The following is a 22891-nucleotide window of genomic DNA, read 5'->3' on the forward strand; positions in this document are numbered from 1 at the left end:
GCAGAATTTTATATATTAAGAATTATTTTAAACAACCTATCAAGATTTGACATGTCATTCATTAACATTTTCTAAATTTCCAGAATTTTTTAGAAAAAGGAAAATTTTAAATTTATGGAAAAAAAAAAAAACTATGTACAATATCCCACATTGGCTAGAAAATTTTTAGACAATGGTTCAAACCAATATAAATAAGATTAATATGCTTCTAATAACGAATGAGCAGGAAAGTTTGATTTATCAGGCGTCCAAGTTTAAAAGTTTATTCGGTTTGATCCGGTTTTTTATTTGATCAAACTAAAACTTTAAAAAGTTTCAAAAATATATTATAATATTTAAATTTTTAAAAGCTCTTAGCTTTTAAAAAGTTTTTAAATATTATAATTTTAAAATTTTAATATATTATAATTTTAAAATTTTAATATATTATAATTTTAAAATTTTAATAGTTTAAAATATTATAAATATTGAAACTTTTTAAAAGATTCAAATATTATATCCGAACCTTTTAAAAGTTTAAAATATTATAAATATTGAAACTTCTAAAAGTTTTAGCTTTAAAAAGGTTTCAAAATATTATAATTTTAAATTTTAAAAATTTCTTAACATTTAAAAGCTTTTAAAAAAAATTAAAATGTATAAATTTTAAAAATTTGAAATATCATAAATATTGAAACTTTTAAAAGTTCGAATATTAAAATATTTAAACTTTATAGAATGTTTTAGAATATTACAATTACTTAACCTCCATATAAATTTTAAGATAGTATATCTATACTAATAAAAAGTTGAAGCTATAAACTCCTAAAGATGACCATATAAGATTTTAAAAAACCAATAAAATTAGATATTTTGCTAAGAATTTTTTTGAAAATATAGTAGTAATCTATATTATTAAGATTTTTTAGAAAAACAAATCTATAGAAATAAAAGAAATAGGTATAACGTCCCACATCGGCTAGAAAATTTTAGACAATGACTGAGAACCATTATAAATAAATTATATGTTTTTAACTATAAATTTATCAGGTTTGCTTGATTTATGCTTATTTATCAGATTTCCAAATTTAAAAGTTATTTGATTTATTTTAGCAAATTAATTTTTTTAAAGGTTTAAATATTTTTTATAGAATGTTTAGAAATATTATAAATACCTCCATAAAAATGTTAAAATATTATAACTATTTAAACTCTATAAAAAGTAAAAGTGTCATTAATATTTAACTCTAAAAAAAAATGTTACAGATAATTAAACTACATCTAAAATTTGAAATATTTTAAATATTTAATCTTTTTTAAAATTTTAAAAGTTTAAGAATTACTAAATATTATATATCAAATTTTTTAATATCTTGAAAATATCTTACTTATCTCCGTTTGTGCTTTATATATCTTATGAGCTGTAAAACATGTTTTTGTGTATGACTTTATAGATGATTTGATACTTTTGCAATAAAAATTTTATTTTTAAGTCTAAAAAAGAAGGATTGACGTCGCAAGACCTTGATTTGATGTTATTTGAGTTTAACGAAGAAGGATCGACGAAAAACAAAAATATTGTTTTTACTGTACATGAGTTCATATTACTTTTTCTGCAAGTGAGGATTTTGGTTTGAGAAATATATGGATGAAATTATCAATAATTAGGTGCATGTGTTGACTATGTTGGTTTTCATGAATTGCACAATTTTTATGAGAAAAAAAGATTTTGGTCTTGGTGTTTGATGGGTTAACAAGTTGTGTGGTAGTCTAAATTTTTTTTTTTCAGTGAAAGAATGTGAAAAAATTGACGAGGAAGCACAAGAAGAGGAGTATAACAAAGAACTGGACGGTAAAAGTAACGATGACAATTACCATAAAATTTGACAATGAAAATGACAAGAAAGAATATGAAGAATAAGAAAACATTAAATAAAAAACATGAAAACATATGTGATATCGATCAATTAAATATGAAAAAGGAGATAAATTCATGATTATAAAATTGTTTCGTTTTTCTGGTGGCCAAAGAAATGGTTTAAGATATGTGAGGTCACCAGTTTGATCCGCCTCGCCTGGACGTCGAGTTAGATTCATGATTTTTTTTATCAGATTTGATTTTAAAACACAACTGATTTTTATATTTTTAAAAATTGTGTATATGAAATTTAATTTTTTCCTTAATAGTAATTTAAAGTTTTCTGTAAAATAACATTTTATTACTGTCATCAATCATATATAATTTTTATCAAAATAAATCAAATGAACCCACGCGTAGCGTGGGTTTAAAACCTAGTATTGTAAAGAGTAACAAGCATAAAAACAGTTATTGATATTTATATTACTCATAAACAAATATTATGACGAAGTGATTCTAAGTGAGAATATCAAACGAACGATTATAATAAGTAAATGCAATTTTTTGATAAAATCATTTTAAAAATAAAATAAATTTCATCTTGAGTGAAAATTTATCAACCAGTAATTATAATAAAAATACACAACTTCTAAAAATAAAAGATGAAATATTTAATTCTTAAAAAACACATCATTTAAGAAAGTTACGATAAATAAATGTAACTATAAGTTACATAATTAAAGTTGATTAAATTTCTATATTACTAAAACCATTTATAAAATCTTTAGTTAGATTATAGAATAATGTTGGATATTGAATATTAAAATTTATATTATTTAGATTCAGCATGAAACGAAAATTTTGTGTCAACAAACATTGATTCATTGATTTGTTAGTTATCTAAGAAGAGAATATATATATACATAAACCACTTAAATAAACATAACTATTAGAACGAAAGGTTGTAAATAAGATATGGTGAAAAGACATAATTCTACGATGAACAGAAGCAACCATATAATTTTTTTTATGGTAAAAGACACAACAACTCTACAATGAACAGACGCAATTATATGATTTTTTTCAAAAAGGAAAAAATTAAAGAAAAGATACGACGAAAAATCGCAACTGTTACTTGCATTTATTCAGATTGTTATTACTATATAATGTATAAAAAACACCAAGATGAAATTTTTGAATAATATATAGAAAATAAATATATTCACATTAATTCTCAAACACTAATCGTTTTGTTATAATATATTTTTTGATTTGTTATTTATGTTTTTTTTTTAATCATCCACTAACACTCGCAAACGTAAACACTAGTCAGAAGGAGTTTTTGGAGTTAGCGATTCTGGGTGACTCAAAGCAACAGAAAACAATTTCTTTGATTGGTTCCAATAACTGCAAACACTGCTTTTACAGGTGATAGTGGGAGAGTCGATCGTTAATCTCTTGTACAATTGAAATGACGCAATAAAGTCATTTTTTTCTTTTGAACATGAAGCATATGTTTAAGGGTGAACTTGCGAGATGACCAATATCTGATAAGTTGTTAAGAATATAGCACACTAAACGGAGAAATTAAGTGAGTGACAACAGCCCATCGTAATATTACAATTTTAGGCCCATGTGTCTTACACGCGCTATGGAGGTGGCAGCGAGAGGGAAGACGTGGCAAGCTATTCGGGTAGGTTACTTAGTGACCAAGCGTAAATGGAATTATGTCAAATCAGTAACATAACCGAGATAAAATTTACAGTTTGAGTTAGCAATCCCTTGATACAAATATCACAGTCATTTAGCCCATAGATACTGTAGACAGGTCAATTTCTATCTCCACAAAATAATATAGAGCTGTGAATGGTATGAGCGAGAGTAATAGTAGGTGGACAGTGGAGGCAGTTCGCAGAGGACTTAAGGTGAAAAGCTTCTTTTAAACCTTATACACTTATTGCATGTCTTTAATAGCTACACAACAAACCTGACTGCCATGTCTAGATCAGCCAGTTTGTTCCTTTCCATTTCGATTTGTCCTATTCCAAATCCTGACTAAAATTTAATAATATTTCTGATCCATCTGTCCAGATCTATAGTTTTTCTATTTTTAAATGTAGCTGCTTTTAAATTTGGTGTATAGATCATTTCCTCTGATACCTTCTGTCCTGGTTCTAGTATCACTCACTTATGTAGCTTATCACTTTGTTGTGTAGATGTCAGCGAAAGACGAAGTTCGTGTTATTTTGGGGGAGTGGATTCGGGTTGATACTGCGGTGTGGAACTTCGAACCAGAGACTGTCCCGGGCAACAATTTTGTTAGGCTCTACGATGGCATGACGTACAAGCAGTTGGTTGCCAAGGTAAAAGAGAAACTAGTCTTGCGTGCTCACGAAGTTGTCATAAAGATGTCGTACCAGTTCCCTGGGTGGTTTGAGCTCGATGAGAATGAGGGAAACGGATCAACGCCTCAATATATAACAGACGATGAAGAGGTGGGTGTGTTTTTACGTATGCGGCGCTTCATAGAAGAGGTTGACCTTTGTGTAACCGTTGTCAACAAAACGCAAGCACAGACGCCTACTCCACCGAGTCCCGCAAGGCATTGGATGCGATACGTATCTGCAAATGACGATGTTGATTCAGACTCTGATTCTGAAGACATCTACTGGCATGAGTTTGAACTGGACGCATCACTTCGACCAGACACAACGAAAGCACGCGCACCCGAAGCCGCTGCTACAGAGGACATTGTTATGGCTTCTGTTCCTGCAACTAGAGGGAGAGGGATAATAATAAATGAAAGAGGAGATACCATCCTTCAAGCCAAACCCACTTGTGGTAGCCGTGATAAGGGAAAAGCTGTTGCAGACGCAAATGGAGATGGAACAAGCAGCGATAGTGATGACAATGACTTTCAGATTGTGCCATTTACACAAGCAGACGACCCGATGCTAGTTGAATGTAGCCAAGCCAGGCCACTAGCGGCAGACGTGGCCTCTCATGATGCGCAACGGGGACCCCCCTCTGTACCTACTTCAACTGGGAGCACGAACGCTGGCGGTGATGAAATGGAAGTTAACTCTTTAACAATGTGGGAGCGTGTTGATGAAGCATTGCACAGCATGTTAACAGACATGAGTGATGACCCTGCATTGTTTTGCCGTGATGCACCACCTGTATTTAATGATGGAAAAGGTGAAGGTAATTCCCATGTACTTCTTCAGTTCAGAAACATTCAAAATTCTATTGTAGTGTTGGTGTAACAGAGATTTCGTATAGATGACAACATTTAATGTATGTCTTAATATCCAGGTGTTGAGAAAGCTTTGGAAGACATACAGTATGAAGGAGACAAGCTTTTTGTTGGACGGGTATTCAAGAGTAAAGCTGACTGCAAGATAAAGCTGGCAATCCAGGCTACTAATAGGAAGTTCCATTTCAGGACCAGTCGTTCAACACCCAAGTTCTTGGTGTTGAAATGCATTTTGAAAACTTGTCCTTGATGTGTGTATGCAGTCAAAGTCGATTCGACGGAGCATTTTCAAGTTCGTCAGGCGAATCAAAAGCATATGTGCACTGTTGATGAGAGGGGGAGCTATCATCGGTTGGCAACAACACAAGTAATTGGAGAGATAATGCAACGCCATTTTGTTGGAATCAAAAGAGGCCCGAATGCAGCTGCAATTCGGAAAATCTTACTTGATGAGTACCATATAAGTATCTCATATTGGAAAGCATGGCGTGCACGGGAGGTGGCAATGGAGCTGTCTCTAGGTTCTATCGCTGGTAGCTACGCCCTACTCCCAGCCTTTATTGGACTCTTACAGTAAACCAACCCCGGCTCGCTCTGCTACACTGAGCATGTAGATGATACCGATAGTGCTATGCGTTTCAAATATCAGTTCATACCTTATGGAGCTTGCGTAAAGGGGTACCAATACATGAGAAAAGTCGTAGTTGTTGACGGTACATCAATGAAGGCGCGATATGGTGGTTGCCTCTTAACAGCCAGTTGCCAAGATGGAATTTCCAAATATTTCCCCTTGCATTTACTATTGTCAACAGCGAGAATGATGATGTGTGGGAGTGGTTCTTTTGTCACCTTTCTGCTTTCGTCCACGACACAACAGAGCTGGTTTTCATATCGGAACGGCATGCAAGCATATATGCGGGGATGCGAAAGGTACAAGTACTTGAACTTATTGTCCAAAACCAACGTCCAGCCTTATATAATAAACAACGGTTCAGTGTATCTTCTACTCGCAGGTTTATAATCAAGCGCACCACTCTGCGTGCACTGTTCATTTGTGGCGCAATGTACGTCACCTGTACAAGCCACAAACACTAGCTGGCCTTATGTCTGCAGCAGCAAGGGCATTCATTGTAGATGACTTCAACAAGAAGTTCTTGGAAATTTAGAGGGTGAACCCTGGGTGTGCAGCATATCTTGTCAATATTGGTAAGTCCTAAATTTTTCGAGGTAGTATAATTAGTTTTTTACCCAAAACAACTTATATAATACATATATATTAACATCTCCAATGATGATCAATCATGTTTCTCTCACTGGACAAGAGTACACTCCGAGGGGAAGAGGTACAATATTATGGACAACAACATTGCAGAATAGTGAAACCAAGTCATCAAGGAAGCAAGGGAGTATCCACTCATATGCATGCTAGAATACATCCGGACAACGGTGATGGAATGGTTTGCTGTCCGCAGGTCAAGAGCTGCACGTTCTGTTTCTGTTATAGCTCCAAAGTGTCGTAAGATTGTTGAAGAGAACTTTGAGAATGCTATGGCCATGGCGGTGAGGCCAATAAGCGACTTCGAGTTCCAAGTTCATATCAGGACTGGTGAATGTTACACTGTCCGAACTGGTTGAGGGAACTTGTTCCTGTAACGAGTTCCAGTGTCTAAGCATCCCTTTTGCTCACGCTATCACGGCAGCGACACGCCTTGGTGTTTCAATTGACAATTTCATTGATGTTGCCTACTATGAAGAGACAATAAGACATTCATATGAAGAGAAGATGTACCCTATTCCATAAGTGGGTGGAAACTCTTCGGTAGGATCAACCTCTGGCACAAGGGGCAATCTCAATCCACCATTTACCCGGTGTCCACCTGGGAGACCCAAGAAAATCAGGATTTTATCTCGTGGGGAGTTCAAGGTATGTTCTGAATATAGTAGTACATCTAAACAACTATGAGTCCAATAGTCCCCTTGGTGCGAGTATAATCTATTTGCCATTTCATTTGACAGAGACCTTGCCGTAAGTCTACAAGGAGATGTTCACGTTGCTGCCGTACTGGGCACAACAAGGCATCTTGCAAAAATGCCATCTAAGTAATCCGCTATAACCATGGGGTTGGGATTAGGTGTTCCCTGGAATGTTTTTGGAATGGGCTAAATAATGGAAGGATCCAAGGTCGGAAAATGCTTTGATCTACATAGTAAATGCGTTTGGGGTCTAATTTTGACACAAAATATCATCGTATATAACTAGACAGTTATATACCTTTGTATTTTGATGTATAGGTGCCCCAAGAAATGTACAAAGTAATGCCTAGTATGAGGAAGGTGTATGTATGTAAGTGCTGCCCATGAACACCAAAGTTTGTTGTATGTGAAATATCAATGGAAACCCCATGGTGGCTTTTTGTATTTAAATGTTCTTAGGATAATTTTGTTGAATTACCAATACCAGCAGGGGACACCTAACCCTATACAATACTATATTGTCAACCCAGGCAGAGAGTTAAGAATTTTTTTGACATGTATTAGTAGCACAAGGGCAACAGTGACAACGTCTCAGTAATGATTGCCCTGCTTGAGACAATAAACCCTACATGATATTGTTGCCTCAACCCAATCAAAGGGCGCTTTTTGTATTAAATTGTTCTTAGGGTCATGTTGTTCAATACCCAAAACCAGCAGGGGACACTAAACCCTACACGATACTATATTGACAACCCAATTGAAGTGTGATTTTTTTAAATTATACTTTGGGTCATGTTGTTCAATAACCAATACCAGCAGGGGACACTATACCCTACACGATACTATATTGTCAACCCATCCAGAGATTTTCAAAAATTGCGGTAATTTATCTGTAGCAGTTGAATCCAACAGTATGTGATTCCCGTTAATGGTTACCCTGTGTGAGGCACTAAACCCTACACGATGCTGCCTACACAACCCAATGGAAATGGCGACATTCTATTTGTAAGTGATTGATTTTGTGTTGCTAAATGGTATAGAAATGTATATAAATAGTACAAATTACATAAACTCCAAACTAAAATAGAATCGAACAATCCAATTAGTACTTCTATTGTAACAAAATGGTTATAAAACCAAACAAAGGCAAATACACTGACACGGGGGACCATGAATTAACGTTAATTCATTCAAAATGTACCAATACCAGCAAGGGACATCATATTGGTACTCAACTGTCATTGTCTCTTTGATGGAAAAAAATTACAACAATGGTTATGCAGTTGGTGAAAACGTCTCATAGGCACCTATAGCATACTGTTTTGCAGCCGTTTGAACCTGTTCCTCATCAAGAATCCTATAGTAGGTGGCTAGAGAAAATTCCGCGTGAAGTTCAAGCAGAAGTAGTGATGTGATCCCAATCAGAGCTGCAAGTGAACAAAACAAAATGTTTAGACCATTAAATGCCAACAAGGTTGTAACTTGATGGAAAGAAGGGACGTGTATTACATACCCCGTGAGGAACAGGGGAAAGGAATGCTTGGTCTTAATATCGCCATATGATCAAGTCCCACCCGAGTAGCTTCAGCATTCACCACGTACTTGCGGATAAGATACGGTAGCATGACAGCAATATGTTCGAGATATTTACTGACTTGTTGGTCAGTTAAGCATGATCTGTTGCAATCAAGGACCATGACCTGCCACGATTTGAAGTCTATAACTAAAGCAATCCAGTGTTGCCTTTCTATCTGCATCGGGCTGTATAAGATATCCACTTCCTTCAACCATTTAGGCCTAGTTGTGATAGGTTTCTCGGTTGACTGGGAGAAGACAAATTCTACTTTATCAGGGGCTTTAACAAAGCTATTATACTGGCGGTATAACTCGGCCAGAAATAAGGCAGGGACAAAATCAAAACGTTGTGATGGGTCTTCATCTCGACGAGCCTGGATGAACCTAACCAACAAATCTGCTCCCTGTTTAAAAAAGAGAAAAAGATGAAATTTATGCTATAGCAATGCAATTAGTGAAATAATATATATTGACTGAATAATCAACTAACATACCGACTCATCGAGAAACACGGATGATTCATAAATTTTGAGAAAATCAGTGTTCTCAGCGACGATCCCACATGTCAGTTCATATGATCTGTACACGGTAGGAACAGTGTCAGTTATAAGATAATACACCTTAGTTATTATTGTACACTGAGGTGGTAATGCATACTGCCTTACCTAGCCCTTTCCATTGTGCGCAGAAAGCCATTAACAACCTTCGCATTTGGCGTAGAGAATGCAGCGAAATCACCTACAAGCCGCATGGGTGATGACTGCTTGGCTCCATGCAACGGCAAGGCAATTGGTGACTTATCCGATTCAGTTCTGCGCTTCTTACGGCTTTTGTAGACGATATCAGGTTTGTCCTGTTTGCTCATTGAACTTGTATTTGGAATATCGCACTCAGGAGGGATAATGTCTGAATTACCACGGATGCGCAAGCTCATTCAGGTAGGTATTTGTTGTACATGCGATGCAGCTTTACCCTTTCTAGCTGACATCCTGCGAGAAACGCGGAATCCAACATCCACATCTTGTGTTAGGTCAACAATAGCAGGCGGTGAGTTGCCGTTCACTTTGGAATGAGTTTGAGCTGCACTTGATCCCTGTTAGATGAGCGTACCAGGTTAGCACCAGTACAAGACATAAAAATCAGTCATCTCGCAAATGGGTCAACCAAACCAACTTACTCTTTCTCTCTCATCCGTAGCAGCTTCTTGAGATATCTGTGTCAATCCAATGGAAAAGGTTGGAGGACCCATATCCAAGATGTTGCCAATGTTACCAGTTGTTTGTTTGTGGTTGGCCGAGTTATTAGTCACCTACTTGTCAGAGTAAAGAGCATCACCATAGAATTTAGAATAGCAACAAGATGAGAAGTTTAGAGCCAGCCTAATTAGTATGCTTTTACACCTACCTGCGAGTGGTCAACTAAGGCAGACGTCCCATTTACGTCAACTTTGGAGCATGGTTGAGAGGTGTTCGTTCCTTACAAAATGTTACACATAGTTTACGATATGTCGGTGGAAACCAATTTTTTGAGTACCCAAAGCATACTTACACTCCCGGTTTCCAAAGGTCGTGCACTCTCTTCTTGGGTCAATCCAATAGAAAATGACGGAGGATCCACATCGAAGATGTTGGAAACATTAACAGGTGACTGTTCTGCGTTGGCCGAATTCTCTTTCAGTGGCGGCTAATAGTATACAAGAATAACACGCATGTTTTAGTGAATACTATGACGATTGCTAACGGTAGGAAAGACCATATTTAGCATAACACATACCTCTACTTGGCCATCAGCATCTCCATTAAGCTGAGTTGGTCCAGAGCTGATATCCGAAGTCCCCTAGTTTGGAACAGCAAATAGCATAGGATATTAGTACATAGAAATTACATAGTGGAAAAGCTGTTAAGAAGCTTTGGCCATATATATTTCAATGAAATCTAACGACACTAACCGGCATATGATCATCCTTTCCGTTTGGAACATAATAGGTAGACGCCTTCCAAGGCGTCTTTGCTGTGATCAGTGTGGCTATACTTTTCTCCAAACGAGTAATGCTAGCGTCAAAGTAAGCTTTCAGTTCTGACTTAGTGTTGTACTGTTCTCGAATAAGTCGTTTTTCCAACGTATCTACTGCATCTTTCAGTAGTTTAACCACATCCACGATTTGACCTCCATTAGACGAACCAGCAACGTTATTGGTTTGCTCTGGACCGTGATTCGGAACTCCAAAACTGCAGCCGTTCTCGCCATCTTCTACCTTGTCTATTGGTGCTCCATTCACCGGCTCTTCATCTATAGAATCAACATCTATCCCCCCAGACCAGCTGTTGTGTTCGAACGGATGACCATCTGACAACAGGATCAATAAGTTTGATACATCTTCATCTTCTTCCTCGTCGGAGAAAGACATATCGCTATCAGCGTCAACGGAAGACGCATGAAGGAGTGATCGAACCCTCGCCTGAACAACAAAATCTAGGTGATAAGTACATGTTATGAGGAAAGATAATACTTCCTCCGTTTCAAAATATAGGATGTTTTGAGTAAAACATGCAGATTAAGAAATAACTACTTTAAAGAAGTTCAACCAATCATAAACAAGACTGCATAATATAAAGTATTAAACTAATCTAAAAGTTACATAGAAAATTGAAAACATCCTATATTATGAAAAAAAAACTTCTCTAAAACATCCTATATTATGAAACGGAGGGAGTAATATACAGAAGCATTTACAGAGGATATACCTGGCCCGTTTGATCAACCACCCGCGCTGCCTGCACGTTGATTGCAAGGCTCCGTTCAATAACATTTTGAACAATATCTTCCACCGGGACAGAAGGGTCATTCATGTCAATACCAAATATAGGTCCCTGGATGATATCGGGACAGCACGCAGCAGTAACAAGAACCAACGCGTGTGAGAACCCTTGAATGGCACATGTATCTTGCGCAAACTGTTTGACAGTTCTTGCCTTCGCACTCCTAATCGTTTTTAGGAAAGAGTCACGACCCCACATATACTTCAGGAAAGCATCTATATCCCCAACCATCTCAACATGTTCTGGGCTGATATTAGTGTTCCCACACGTTGGGCATAATATGCCATCAACTATAAGCAGCAACGCAAGTCGGAAACGGGTGTCAGCATCTTTGTATTTCTTCCCCAGTAGGAGCTTCTGAAAAATCCATGAAATGGTTGGTTTAGGCTCTACTCCAAACAAAGATTTCCACGTCGGTGATGCTGCATTGGATCCCTTCTTAATAGCTTTACCTCTACGCGTGTCCAACTTGAAACCAAGCTTCTCACAATTCAACCCTGTCACTAGGGCGAAGTCATCAAGGGCTTACCTTATCGGTTTACCCGCGAGACCCACCAAAGCTCGTACTTTTTCTTCGTAACTAGCTGTCTTGTCAGGAGGTAATGGACAAACATCACCGAGAAAGTGTGGTTTCCCATTGACATCAGATGGCCAAACTGTGAAATCGCCAACTGCTCCAAATGGTTATCATCTAGAGCCTTTTTAATGTTTTCAATCCATCGCAAGTTGAAGTAGTTATTAACTCTATTTCGGCCTGAAGGCTCACAGCCTGCCAAGAACAATCTCTGAGGTAAGTGGCGTTCGTCCATCACAGCTACCAATTGGTAAACCTGCATAACAACGGCGGAAAAAATAAGAGCAAATCAGCGTTTGAAATGGTGTAGGGGTCACAGTTTTCATCTGACCATGGTAATAGGCCAGTTATGCAATTCACAAAATAGAAGCTTCTCTACACGCGTTTTATAGTATTCATTCAAATAGTATGGACTAAGACGGTTATCAAACTCAAGTAGCAGGTGATGACTGTTCCGTTGCATAAGTCCGGCGGCTATTGTATCCAAATCGCAATACAGACTATTGTATGATGCGGTGATGGTATTAATACATGACAGAGTCTATAAATGCAGTATAGACTAAGACGCTTATCAAACTCTAGCCGGTTAATTAGTTATTCAAGACTGTTCTATGACTTATGCAACGGCGGCGGTGTATCCGAATTGCAAGATATACCATTTTATGATGCGGTGTTGGTATTAATGCAGGACGAAGGCGATAAGCGGATAGAAGCGGAAAAGTTGGTCACTTACTTTCACCTAGAGAATCACGAATTCAGATGAATACCCTACCGGAGTTGATCGAGAGCCTTCTAGTGACCAATCGCCGCAACTCTCGTCCTCCACAAACGCCGGCGGTTCCAACAAGAGAAGGGGTAATGCCCAGTGCGGTTTTTTCTTCACCAATCGCCGCCAATGGTTTATTCAGGGTGTGCCGTATGGTGGGTCGCGGAAAGTCGCAAAACAATCTTGGTGCAAAGGTAACACGTAAGCCCTTGCTTTATGACTTTGTGTTTGCCAGACGTCTTTTCGACTTCAATGGTGTACTGTAGAGAGAGAGGGAGATAGTAGGCAACTGGTGATCATTCACAAGGGCTAAAAAAATAAATATTATACAAAATATATCGTGTATAAGCTTTTAATGGTTACTATAGTCAGCGAGTGAATTATAGTTTGTTTTATGGTTATACAATGCAATTTCCCTATGTTTAAATGTGATTAATTCAATAAAAAAAATTAGAGGTTTACCAGCACATCACAATCATGGTGACATCTTCGTATAACAGAAAGTTTTGCAAAGCTTACAAGCAGTCCAAATGATCTAATCAAGCCACTTATTTTTAATTACACTTAAGGGGTATAAAAAAAGATTAATGGCTTATTAAAGACGTTCAGACAGATGGAATTATCTCTTAGGTTTAGTTTGTATCTATCTCCATAATCCTCGTAAGCATACAAAAGTGATGAATTCAATAACTTGTAAAATCAAAGAAAATAGTAGATATTCTATATAAAATTAATGAAAAAAATGGATCGATGAATGACGAGCATTCTATTTGCAAAAGCCTATCTTTAGAATCGATGAACTGAATCTTTTTTTTGGTCCACAAAATGTCATTTGCTTGCTAACATTTTTTCATTTCTCATATTTAAGTTTTTTATCAGGGAAATTTATGTAACCAAATATTAATGGATTAATTTGATAGTGTGTCCTAACTTTTATAAGTAATTTGAAATCTACACTAAATTATTCAAGTATTGGAAAATATCTTAATTAATACACAAAATGACTTTTTGCTCTTCAATAACAATTAAATATATATTTTTTTAAAAAATAAATAATTTATTTATAAATGAGATATTTGTAATTTTAAAATGAATTTCAGATAATAATGAATTTATTTACGATTGATAACATTAACTAATAACTAAAATATAATTTATAATATTTAGCTAGAATTTTTTTTTCTGGATTTATGTTAGTTAAAATTTTAGATAATATTAGTTTAAATATAGGATTAAACTTTGTTTAAGTTAGTTACATAGTTAATTATAAATTACAAACTAGTAAATTTAAATAATTATGAACTTCAGCTCAAAAATTTTATTTAAATTTGATTTGACTTTTAAAAATATTTATTTCACTATATATTTTATATCAAATACAACTTTTAAATATACATAACTCACTAATTTTTGTCATTTTTTGTTTGAAAAAGTGTAGTTATCAAATATTTATAACATTGATTGTAATTTTCAAATTTCTTATATAATTTGGTATATTCTTAAAAATGTCCCTATTAATAAAACACAAATAGATAATAATAAATTTTGATTATTATTATTGTTATTATTATTTTTATTATTATTATTATTATTATTATTATTATTATTATTATTATTATTATTATTATTATTATTATTATTATTATTATTATTATTATTATTATTATTATTATTATTATTATGTTTTTCTCAGTAATCTGATACAAATACAGAGCTAATGCTGTGAATTAAATATGGAAACAATAGTTTATGTATTTATAATTATAATGATATATCTATTATTATAGAGATTTATTTATATTTATAAAGACATATTTATGTATTCCTGGAATATCTTAAAATCTTTGACTTTATTTAGTGATTAAAATTTATTTAAGACATATATATACTTAAAGTCAGATTTCTAATTTATACATATAAATTTCTAACCTAAAAATAGTTTTAAATCTTTGACTTTTCATTATGTTATATATACTATATAAAGACACATATATACTTATAAATATGGACACAAATACACTCACATAGATATCAAGAAGAAGAAGAAAAAAAAACTAGTCAAATATCATTCGAATTGTCATTTAAACAGTTATGAAAATGTCATCGCCTTTGACAATCCTTTTCATCTTTCTATCTTTGATCATGATCAATCACCTCTATGTGGTGAGTTCTACAACATGGTGTATAGCAACTCTGACCGCGACGAATGCGCAACTACAAGATAATATTAATTTTGCATGTAGTCAAGGAGTTGATTGTAGGCCAATCAAACCAGGGGGATCCTGCTTCGTCCCCGATACTCTTGTAAATCATGCATCATATGTGATGAATGCTTATTATCAGAGCCACGGTCGAACCACAGAGGCTTGTAGTTTTAAAAATACGGGCACATTTGCTGCTACTGATCCTAGTTATGGAAGTTGTGTGTATGGATCTTAAAAATATTAAATTGGCTCTGATTTATATGCATGATAAATAACTGAATAAATAAAATCATGATTTTAAAGTTTTCTTAGAGTTTTTGTAAAAAAATATATTTTCCAAGTCGATAATTTCTGCAATATTATGTACACCCCCATCTCTACAAAATACAAACAGTCATACAAAGTCAAAAAGAATACGCAATATAATTTTTTTCCTTACTATCAAGTTTATAAAATATTAATAAATAATATATCAAATTGAAGCTTTCATTTAGAATTTTAAAAGTCTAATAATGTATGTGATTGTGAAAATAATTACAAGATACGTATAAGGTTTACAGTAATATATTTGATTCCGCATGATAAAAAGTACTATCAATATATTTGTAAGTACTCGTTACACATATTAAAGAAACGTCGAATGTGCTCACATTCACCCTCAGAATATTTGGCTACCCTTAATGGAATACCATTGTCTTTTCTAATTTTAACAAAGCCTTTCTGGATACGAAATGAAGAGGGAAGTGCGGTTGTTGAGTCAGGATGGCACATAATTAGTTATTGTTATTAAGAAGTTGGCTCATTTCAATTAGCATAGCTCGAGAAAATTATTTTATTAGAGAGCTGCATAATGCATAATGTAGTGGGAAATTCAGTTACTGATAACAAATTCATAATCTTCGGAACTAAAGCGACACGATTGATTGCAACTAATGTTCATGGCTTGTTTCAAACTAATTCACATCTTTATCTCCTTCAAGACTTGTGACTTCTTTTCTATACTACAATGTATGCAAAAAATGATATGTTCTTCGCTTGATTCTCTGTTATCTATGGCTGACCAGAAGGCTCAGTACTTTTTCTGTCTCTAGCTAGAATCACTGCTTCAAAGACTTCCTTCTTTCTTCCGCCGGTAATATGGCGTCTCAAGACAAATAAAATCACACAACAAAAATGTTCAGCAAAGAAACCTTGTCGATATATTCTCTATTAGATCTCAAGTATTTAATTTTTTTCCAAAATTTAGAATGCTTTAGGACATGTAGTAGTGGACATGAAATTCATTAGTGATCACAAGGCGAATATCAAGAAAATCCGTCATTGATTCGTTATGCTTTGAAGCTCGTTGAAATATAATAATTTTTTTTATAGTGTATCCTAATTTTTTTTTTGGTCGGAGTGTATCCTAATTTTTATAGGTAATTTAAATTCTACACTAAATTATTTTAAGTTGAGAAATAACTTAATTAATGCACAAAATGACTATTTTGCCATTAACTAATAATTAAGATTTTTAAAACAAAACAAAATAAACAAATAATTTTTTTTTCAATTATTTTATTAAATGAGATATTTGTAATTCTAAAAAGAATTTCAGATAAAAATGAATATATTTTTTATGGGTAATATTAACTAATAACTAAAATTAAATTTATAAAATCAAAGTAAGATTAAAGTTTATTTTTGAAGCTCGTTGATATTAAATGAATATATTTTTGAAGCTCGTTGAAATATAATAGGATTACTTTGATAGTGTATCATAATTTTTTTTTTGGTCGGAGTGTATCCTAATTTTTATAGGTAATTTAAAGTCTACACTAAATTATTTTAAGTATTTGAGAAATACCTTAATTAATGCACAAAATGACTATTTTGCCATTAACTAATAATTAAGATTTTTAAAACAAAACAAAATAAACAAATAAATTTGTTTTACAATTATTTTTTTAAATGAGATATTTGTAATTCTAAAAAGAATTTCAGATAAAAATGAAGATAATTTTTATGGGTAATATTAACTAATAACTAAAATTAAATTTATAAAATCAAAGTAATATTAAAATTTAATCAATAGCAACATAGACAATGTTGCATAACTCGTTCTCAAGATGACTCACGAGTCCTTGTACCATTTTTGTTTTTAAAACAACCGATTTAAAAGTAGGGAGATTTTCAAAAATACATTTTTTTTCTATGTCACTATTCAAAAATATCCTTTTATGGTGTTTATTTTCAAAAATACCTATTTTTAAAATATAAAATGACTAAATTTTAAATCCTAAATCCCAAATACTAAATCATACCTCCTAAAAACTAGAGAGTATTTAATCCTAAATATAAAATAGGGAACTCAAACCTAAAAAAACATTCTAAAAATAAATTTAACATATTAAAATTATATAAAAGAGAGAAAAATGAAAATGTTCAAAAAATTGATATTTTTGAAAAAAGTATATCAAAAATGGTATTTCTAACAGATTCTCTTAAAGTAACATATTGATACACAAACTAGAGGAGAATTCATCTCTAGTGTCCCTATACCAGAAATTCATCTCTGCATTACCCCCACTTAATCTCACTACCCCTTTTTTTAACGAAAGGACGAAACTACCCCTCTAACAATTTTTAAAGAATAGTTGTACCATATATCTCCTAGTTGCACCTTGTATAGTTGTACCATATATCCCCTAGTTGTACCAGTTGCACCTCGCATAGTTGTACCATATATTCCCTAGTTGTACCAGTTGCACCCTAGTTGTACCAATTGTACCGCGCATAGTGGGATTCGAACCCTGGGCGCGCGCGCGTGCACATGGAGCTCACAACCACTAAGCTACTGTGTTTTTCGTTGAACAATTACTTATTTAATTATATTTAACCTAAAACAATCTTCATTAAGGGTAATATTGTCCTTTTACCATTGAGGGAGTTTTGAGAATTTGTTTTGATAGAAAGGGTGTTATGAGATTTTAGCTCCAAACTAGAGAGTATTTTTACACTCCATAAAAGATAAAACCAATCTCACCAATAACTTCGTCCCTTCATGAAAGGTCAACCCAATCAAAGCAAAGCAGAGATACCGAGAACCCTCTGATTTTGAGGAAAATTCACTATGCCTTTTATTATTTTGGTTTTCTGTTTTTATAGTGGAGATTGGAACTCTTTGGTTCCTACAGTGACGGAAACAACTAAGAAAACTGGAAAGCTATTAAAGGTCATGCTCCTACATTTCAGAGCAATGGACACTTCTTATTATGCACGAAACATTAAGCAAAGTAGCAAATTAAAGAAAAGATAACATACATAGGGTTTTCTTTCTTGACTTTAGTGATCAAAGAGGAGGGAGTTTGTCACTGAAGAACCGAGCAAGAACTTTCTCTTCAAGAATTGCTAAAACTTCAGGAGACTTTATGCATAGAGGTGTCTTGTACTGAATTGAAGAAGCACCCTTGGAGACGTAATGTTCCATGACACAATTAAACGTTCCTTGTTGCACCACCCTTATCTCTAGAGCCCCGATTGAACCTAACTCACTCCTTATTTTTTTATAAATAACGTCAAGTGATTCTTCCACTACACAACAACATTCCACCATTACCTTGTTATCAAGCTTAACAATGCCATTTAATTTCTTGGCTTTAAGCTCCCAGTAAAGAACATAATGACCTGGGCTAGTGGAGATATCAGAATAGCAAGTGAACCCCATCAGTATTAAACAAGAAGACTCAAGAACGGTTCTCGCCTGATTCAACGCCTTTAAAAGATCTTCTTCCGTTGTTGCCTCCACATGGACGCTTAGAACCACATTTTTTCTACATACAAATCTGAATTGAGGTGCGCTATTGTAAAATCCCGTCACCTGTAGAATATCTCCCAGTCTATATCTGTATAAGCCTAGTAACAATAAAAGTAATTAGTTTTGATTATATATAGCTGATTTATAATATATATGTATGTATATATAACTCACCGAAATGATTTGTGACCAAGGGCTCATAGACGCACCCTAACTTGACATTCACAAGATCAACTATCTCATTATGGTCTCTTGCATCTTGAAACTCGAAGTACGACATGTTGGGCACAAAGGTGTATGATAGATCTTGTGGTTTGCATAGAGGATTCACATTTATCCCAAGAAATGTTTCGGACGACCCATAAGTCATGGAGATGAGAGGCAGTTTGTTGGAGTAAAACTCCAGTATTGGAGTGTATTGACTCATCTGTCCTGTAATTACGGATTGAACAAATTTGACTTTGGGCCATAGCCGCGTGAGCATACCTTCCCATGTTTCCTGACTACATTCGTGTTCGATCAGATCAGCCATTTTGGGATTAGGTCCTTTAAGGATGTTAGAGACGGAGTCTCTGTAACCAAGGTCGGTGATCCATTGCTAAGATGACCATATCGGATATTGTTACACAACTCTTTCCAGTGAGTTTCAAGAAATTTGATTGCTTGAACTAACGGATAAGCATAAGGAGAAAACACACTCACAACATCCTCTCTCTGGACAAGAGCACAAAGAAGATGACAGTCTAGAAATCAAGAACAGAGTTTGACACAATCTCAAAGAACTCTCTTTATTACTTTAGGAAAATAACTCAAAACCTAAAGTTCTCTCGTCTCTCAATCTCTGTTAATAGGAAGTCACATCTTGACAACTCTATATATAAGGATCTCTCAACACACTTTTCCTAATCTTTCTAGGAATATAATTTCTTTATTTCTCATAACTTCCTTAACTCTTATTTCCAAATCTCTTTAGACTTGCTTGTGCTTCAAGCTTATCTCAACATTCTCCTCCTTAAGCTTGAAACACATCTTCTCTAAGTCTTGAACTCCAATGAACTCTCTCATCTCCTTGAACTTCATTTTTCCCAATGCCTTTGTAAGAATATCCGCCTTTTGTTCAGTTCCCGGTACATGCTCAACTTCAACTTGTTCATTCTCCACACATTCTCTGATGAAATGAAACCGCCTCTGAATGTGTTTGCTTCTACCATGAAAAACATGATTTTTTGTGAGAGCCATCGCAGACTTATTATCAATACGAATAATAGCTTTCTTGGCTTCGACTCCTGTAATCTCACTAAGCAAATCTTGCAACCAAATCGCCTGTTTAGTTGCTTCAATTCCAGCCATAAACTCAGCTTCGCACGATGACATAGCTACTACATCCTGTTTTTGTGAACACCAAGAAATAGGACTATCTCCTAGATAGAAAATATGGCCTGTAGTACTTCTACCATCATCTGGATCAATGCTAAGACTGCTGTCACTGTATCCAACTAGCATGGGTATTTTCAAGCTTGTTTCAAAGATTAAACCAAGAGATGTTGTACCTTTGAGATACCTCAAGCATTGTCTCAACACAGCACCGTGTGATACTCTTGGACTGTGCATATATCTGCTCAAAACTCCTACACAATATGACAGGTCAAGTCTAGTGTGAATCAGATACCTAAGACAACCGATTTTTTTTTCTGAAGTCTGTGGTATCGATCTCCTTCTCATCCTCTGCTTTCGACAGCGTGAGTCCAAACTCCATTGGTATGTACTCAGGATTGCAATCTACCATTCTTGTCTCTTCCAATATTTTTTGAGCATACCTCTATTGACTAGGTGTTATTCCACTCTCATGTTGAATCACCTCTATCCCATGATAGTAAGTTAACAGACCAAGGTCACTCATTTCGAATTTAGCAGCCATCTCCTCCTTAAATTTGTAAATGATTGACCTGTCTGTTCCTATGACAAATAAGTCATCTACATAAACTGCAATCACCAAGGTTTGTTCTCTCTCTGTCTTCCGATACACAGTAGGTTCCTTCGAACATTTTTTGAACTGCAGCTCCTCAAGAATCTGGTTCAGTTTGTTGTTCCAAGCCCTTGGAGCTTGTCGCAAACCATAAAGCGCCTTATTCAACTTATAAACCTTGTCTTCACATCCTTTTATTTCAAAACCCTTGGTTGAGTGACATAAACCATCTCCTTGAGTTCTTCGTGGAGAAAGGCTGTTTTAACATCTAAATGATGTATCTCCCACCCATTTGTTGCTGCAATGTTGATGAAAAGTCTTATAGTTTCGATGCGTGCAGCATGAGCAAAGACTTCCTCGAAATCGATTCCATATTGTTGCATATATCCCTTAGCAATAAGACGAGCTTTGTACTTGTGATGCTGTCATCAGAGTTTCTTTTCAGTTCTAATACCCATTTAAGGCCAATTGGCTTTATACCAAGAGGTAAGTCGACTAAGTCCCATGTATTCAATTTCTCGATCGACTTAATCTCATCGTTGCAAGCATTGAGCCACTTGTCCGATCCTCTTGCTTCAATAAAACTCCTTGGCTCATTGTTAAGACAGAGTAGAAGTGTTTCTCCTTCTTCTTCGGCAAGTAGAACATAGTCTCTGAGATAATTAGGTGGATTACTCTGTCTTTGGCTTCTTCTTAGTACCGGTTGATTTTTCTACACTGTATCAACTCCTTCTCTGTTTTCTGCAGTCTCAAGTTCTGTTATTTCTGGTGTGTGACCATTGTTCTTTGCTTCGTCCCTCTCACCTTCATTATCACCATCAACATTTTCACCAATCTCCGGGTTATTACCCACAACCTCTTGCACATATGATATACCACGATTCCCAAACTCTCCTAGAGAAATATTGAAGCTTCCATTACCGTCTCGCTCTACATTGTTTTGTTTCCAGTTCCAACCTTTACTCTCATCAAAAATCACATCCCTACTCACAATAACTTTTCTTGTCTGTGGATCATATAGTCTATATGCTTTAGAACCCGGTTTTATCCCCAGATGAACTAACATCCTCGATCGATCATCTAATTTTTTGAGCAAATGTTGATCAACTTTTGCATAACTTATGCAGCCAAAGATACGTAGATGATCAATGCGGGGTTTCTGTTTCTTATAGACTTCGTATGGGGTTTTGCCTGTTAATGCTCTTGTAGTTATCCTGTTTAGCAGATATGTGGAGTGTCTCACTGCTTCCCCCCATAGATAGTTTGGGACTTTCATATGCTTTAGTATACTTTTTGTCATCTCCATCATTGTTCTGTTTCTTCGTTCTACAACACCATTCTGTTGTGGTGTATATGGAGCAGTAAGATGTCTCTGGAATCCCAGCATTCTCGCAATACTCATTAAACTCTTGTGAGACAAACTCACCACCTCTATCTGTTCTAAATGTCTTGATTCGAGTTCCTGATTCTATCTCAACCCGGTTCCTAAAAGTTTTAAACTTTTCAAATGCAGAGCTCTTTTCTTTCAACAATGTGATCCACATGTAACGTGAGTAGTCATCAATGAGAACAAAAATAAAACGATTTCCAGCAGCTGTACTCGGCGTTATAGGTCCACAAAGGTCTCTGTTGATCAGTTCTAGAGCCGAGGATGCTCTATATGTAGTAGCTTGTGGAAACGTCTGTCTAGTTTGTTTTCCAAGGAGACAGGAGCTGCAAATCTCCTTTTCGAACACTAAGTGTGGAAGTCCTTGGACAAGCTCTCTCTACTTCATAGACTTGATAGTTTCAAAATTTATATGTCCAAAACGAGCATGCCAACGACTGGATTCACTTGCAGATAACAGGTTCAAGCAAGCGTTGTCGTGAAAATCCATACGAATCTTGTAGAGTCTGTTCCTCGACCTTGGAGCTTTATCAAGTAACTTACCATGAGCATCTCTCATTGTTAAGTATCCTCCCCTTAACCTAATATCACATCCTTCTTCTGTCGCTTGCCCCAAACTGATAATATTGCTTTTTAAATCAGGGATGTAGTAAACATCTTTCATCACTCGCAACTCACCATTCATATCAACAAGTGAGATTGATCATTTTCCTTTTATATCAACTCGTGAATCATCC

The 22891-nt window shown here is 35.0% G+C and overlaps 1 protein-coding gene and 5 pseudogenes across 1 annotated transcript; 3 read left to right on the forward strand and 3 right to left on the reverse strand.

Moving 5' to 3' along the window:
* Positions 1–4929: 4929 nt before the first annotated feature.
* Positions 4930–6114, forward strand: LOC147923746 (uncharacterized; annotated as a pseudogene).
* Positions 6115–6190: 76 nt separating this feature from the next.
* LOC147923747 (uncharacterized) lies at positions 6191–7193 on the forward strand (annotated as a pseudogene).
* Positions 7194–8273: 1080 nt separating this feature from the next.
* On the reverse strand, positions 8274–9576 carry LOC147923748 (uncharacterized). Its single transcript, XM_087496536.1, has 4 exons — positions 9308–9576; positions 9137–9221; positions 8581–9046; positions 8274–8494 (listed from the first exon to the last, which is right to left on the reverse strand). The coding sequence occupies exons 1-4, from the start codon at positions 9574–9576 to the stop codon at positions 8343–8345; spliced, it is 972 nt and encodes a 323-aa protein (XP_087352662.1). The 3' UTR covers positions 8274–8342.
* LOC147923749 (uncharacterized) lies at positions 9577–12270 on the reverse strand (annotated as a pseudogene).
* Positions 12271–14820: 2550 nt separating this feature from the next.
* On the forward strand, positions 14821–15316 carry LOC147923750 (major pollen allergen Ole e 10 pseudogene; annotated as a pseudogene).
* A 3020-nt stretch (positions 15317–18336) lies between these two features.
* LOC147923751 (4-substituted benzoates-glutamate ligase GH3.12-like) lies at positions 18337–20587 on the reverse strand (annotated as a pseudogene).
* Positions 20588–22891: the final 2304 nt, after the last annotated feature.

This window comes from Camelina sativa, chromosome 17 (genome assembly GCF_030686135.1).
Source record: "Camelina sativa cultivar CO46 ecotype springtype chromosome 17, ASM3068613v1".
Lineage (NCBI taxonomy): Eukaryota > Viridiplantae > Streptophyta > Magnoliopsida > Brassicales > Brassicaceae > Camelina > Camelina sativa.

Coding starts and splice junctions, on each gene's coding strand:
- LOC147923748 (XM_087496536.1), bottom strand. CDS start 9,576: ATGAGCTTGCGCATCCGTGGTAATTCAGACATTATCCCTCCTGAGTGC. Junction 9,047..9,136: donor CCGTGTTTCTCGATGAGTCG/GTATGTTAGTTG, acceptor TTTTTTAAACAG/GGAGCAGATTTGTTGGTTAG. Junction 8,495..8,580: donor TTTCCCCTGTTCCTCACGGG/GTATGTAATACA, acceptor GTTCACTTGCAG/CTCTGATTGGGATCACATCA.